This window comes from Brassica oleracea, chromosome C6, assembly GCF_000695525.1.
Source record: "Brassica oleracea var. oleracea cultivar TO1000 chromosome C6, BOL, whole genome shotgun sequence".
Classification (NCBI taxonomy): Eukaryota; Viridiplantae; Streptophyta; class Magnoliopsida; order Brassicales; family Brassicaceae; genus Brassica; species Brassica oleracea.
The window spans coordinates 27556769-27559647 of NC_027753.1; the positions used below are offsets into that span (position 1 = coordinate 27556769).

The window sequence follows — 2879 nt, forward strand, 5'->3', positions numbered from 1 at the left end:
GTTATCAAGCAATTCAAAGATGATATGTCAAGAAGATTTGAGATGTCAGACCTCGGGAAGCTTACATACTATCTTGGTATAGAAGTAACGCAAGGAGCTGATGGCATTCACATCAAACAAGAAGGATACGCGCAAGGTATACTTGTCAAGACGAAGATGGAGTCATGTAACTATACTCATGTTCCGATGCACACGAGTTTGAAAGTATCAAAGGCAGAGGAGGAGCCTGAGATTGATGCAACATCGTATTGAAGCATCATAGGATGCTTAAGGTATCTTCTTCATACACGACCGGACTTGGCGTTTTCAGTTGGTGTATTAAGCAGATATATGCAGAGTCCAAGAGAGAGTCATGGAGAAGCAGTGACGCATCTACTATGATACATAAAGGGCACTACAGAGTATGGTCTCTTCTTCAAACGGGATGGAACAACGGAGATTACAGGTTACAGTGACAGCAGCCATAACATAGACGTTGATGATGGAAGAAGCACTACAGGGTTTATGTTCTACCTAGGAACATCGCCGATCACGTGGACATCGTGCAAGCAACCCACAGTGGCACTCTCTTCATGTGAGGCGGAGTTCATGGCAGCTACGGAAGCTGCAAAACAAGCAATAAGGTTAAAGGAGTTGATGGTCGAGATCATGAACAAAGAAGACAAGAAGGTCATGTTGAAGATTGACAACAAGTCAGCGATAGCCCTCACCAAGAACCCGGTGTTTCACGGTAGAAGCAAACACATACTCTCGAAGTACCATTTCATTCGAGAATGTGTGGAGTTCGACTTTATTAAGTGAAGCACGTACCTGGAGTGGAGCAGAAGGCAGACATACTCACTAAACCATTGGCAAGGATCAAGTTCGAAGCAATGCGCAAGTTCATCGGAGTTCAGAAGATCAACATACCTAAGATTCAAGTTAGAATTAAGGGGGAGAATGTTAGATAATTCCAATTAACTTGAGGAGCAAGTTAACTCATTAAAGTGAAATTTGATGGGTTAAGGAAAAAGGAAAACATATCGAGCTTAGGAATGTTTCCATATTATTATTAGGAAAAGATGTAGCTTCGCCCTTAGGAAAAGATGTAGCTTCTTCCTATATAAAGAGTTCTCATGGAGAGATGTTCCATCAAGAGAAACACATTGAAATGTTTAGTTTTGAGAGAGTTTCTAAATCTAATAAGAAGAGAAGTTCTTATAATCTTTGTGTTTGTGCAACTTTAATAAACAAGTTTTAATCATCCAATATATAACGTAGTACATATATAATAAGTGTGACAAAAGGAGCAAACATATGCTTTAAAAAAGCATACAAGGATCAGTCGTTGTCCTCATTTACCATATTCAAGCAAACCAGTACCCTTGAATTTCTCTTCCATTATCCCATCAATACGAGCTGCCATGTCTGGAGTCAGATAATTCACCCAATCTCCGGTTTTTCCTTTCCTGAAATACGCGCTCTTTGTGAAAGGAGAAGGATGATCTTCTCTCTCCTTATCACCTTTGTTAACTTCAAGGTTCTTTAATGTCTCGAAGCTGCAAAGATTCACAACTTTCTCAACGACCCCATTCTTCGCTTCCTCATCTGTGAATCCATAACCCATGAACTCAGCCAATCTCTTCACGTGAGGCAAAGGATCAGCACTCAAAGTCTCGTACTTGAGGAATAAATCTTATCTGGATTCTCTTGGTGAGCTTTCCAATATGCCAGGACGTGATCAAGATAATGACCGTACCTAGAAAAATCTTGACAGAACATATCAAAACACTCCTCAAGACTGTCAAGCGGGCCACTATCTTATAGATTATGGGAAAGTTATCTTCTCATTAGATAAATAATTACATTATATACACGTACAGCATTAGGAGATTAGGGTATTCTAAGTACTAATAATTACAATGTAAACCCTTAACTAATAGTATTTACATATATCTCCAATACGCCCCCTCAAGATGGAGGGATTGAGATCACTCCAATCTTGCTACAATCTTGCTGAAACTGACTTCTAGGTAGTGGTTTGGTGAGAGTGTCAGCAAGTTGATCTTTAGTGGAGACATGTCGTACACAAAGCTGACCCGCATGTATCATATTTCGTGTGAAATGGTAGTCCAAGGCGATGTGTTTCATTCTTGAATGGAAGACGGGATTAGCTCATAGATAGGTGGCTCCAACATTGTCGCAATAGATAACTGGAGGTATATATAAGTGTTGTTGAAGATCAGAGAGTAAAGAACACAACCAGGTTACCTCGGCCGCAGTATTAGCCACTGCACGATATTCAGCTTCCGTAGACGAACGAGCCACTCCTTTTTGTTTCTTTGATGACCATGAGATTGGATTTTTGCCTAACTAGATTATATAGCCATTCATAGAGACAAAATCATCTGTATCATATGCCCAATCTGCATCTGAGAAGGCATGGGGCGAGAGAGGAGAGTTATGATGTAGGAATATACCATGGGAACGGGTTCTAGAGAGATAGCGAAGTACGCGTTTGGCTGCCTGCCAGTAATCGATGGTTGGTTTGTTCATGAACTGTGAGAGGCGTGTGACGGCGTATGATATGTCAGGCCTGGTGAACGCCAAGTATTGGAGACTTCCAACAACTGAGCGATACTGAAAGCCATCCTCTAATGGTGTACCAGACTGGAGCGTTAGTTTCGGAGATGTGGGTAGCGGTGTAGCAACAGGCTTCGCGTCGGTCATGTTGTTCTTGTGCAGAAGATCAGTGATATACTTACGTTGCATGAGATGAAGTCCTTGTCGTGTCCTAGTTGCCTCGATCCCAAGAAAGTAGTGGAGATCGACTGGATCTTTAATTGAGAAGCGATTAGCGAAGGCAGTAAGAACTTGGGAGATGATCGTTGGATTGTTTC

General features: G+C 41.4%; 1 protein-coding gene across 1 annotated transcript; it reads right to left on the reverse strand.

The window, feature by feature from the left end:
• Nucleotides 1-1333: 1333 nt before the first annotated feature.
• LOC106297888 (uncharacterized mitochondrial protein AtMg00810-like) lies at nucleotides 1334-2709 on the reverse strand. The gene is made up of 3 exons (XM_013734034.1): nucleotides 2494-2709; nucleotides 2251-2352; nucleotides 1334-1621 (listed from the first exon to the last, which is right to left on the reverse strand). The coding sequence occupies exons 1-3, from the start codon at nucleotides 2707-2709 to the stop codon at nucleotides 1334-1336; spliced, it is 606 nt and encodes a 201-aa protein (XP_013589488.1).
• Between the last annotated feature and the right edge of the window lie 170 nt (nucleotides 2710-2879).

Bases quoted from the DNA above. Each gene is read 5' to 3' on its own strand.
- LOC106297888 (XM_013734034.1), bottom strand. From the start codon at position 2,709: ATGACCGACGCGAAGCCTGTTGCTACACCGCTACCCACATCTCCGAAA. The intron at 2,353-2,493 runs GTACTTCGCTAT...TATATAATCTAG, and splicing joins ACTGGCAGGCAGCCAAACGC to TTAGGCAAAAATCCAATCTC. The intron at 1,622-2,250 runs GTAACCTGGTTG...CCTCACGTGAAG, and splicing joins TGGCTAATACTGCGGCCGAG to AGATTGGCTGAGTTCATGGG.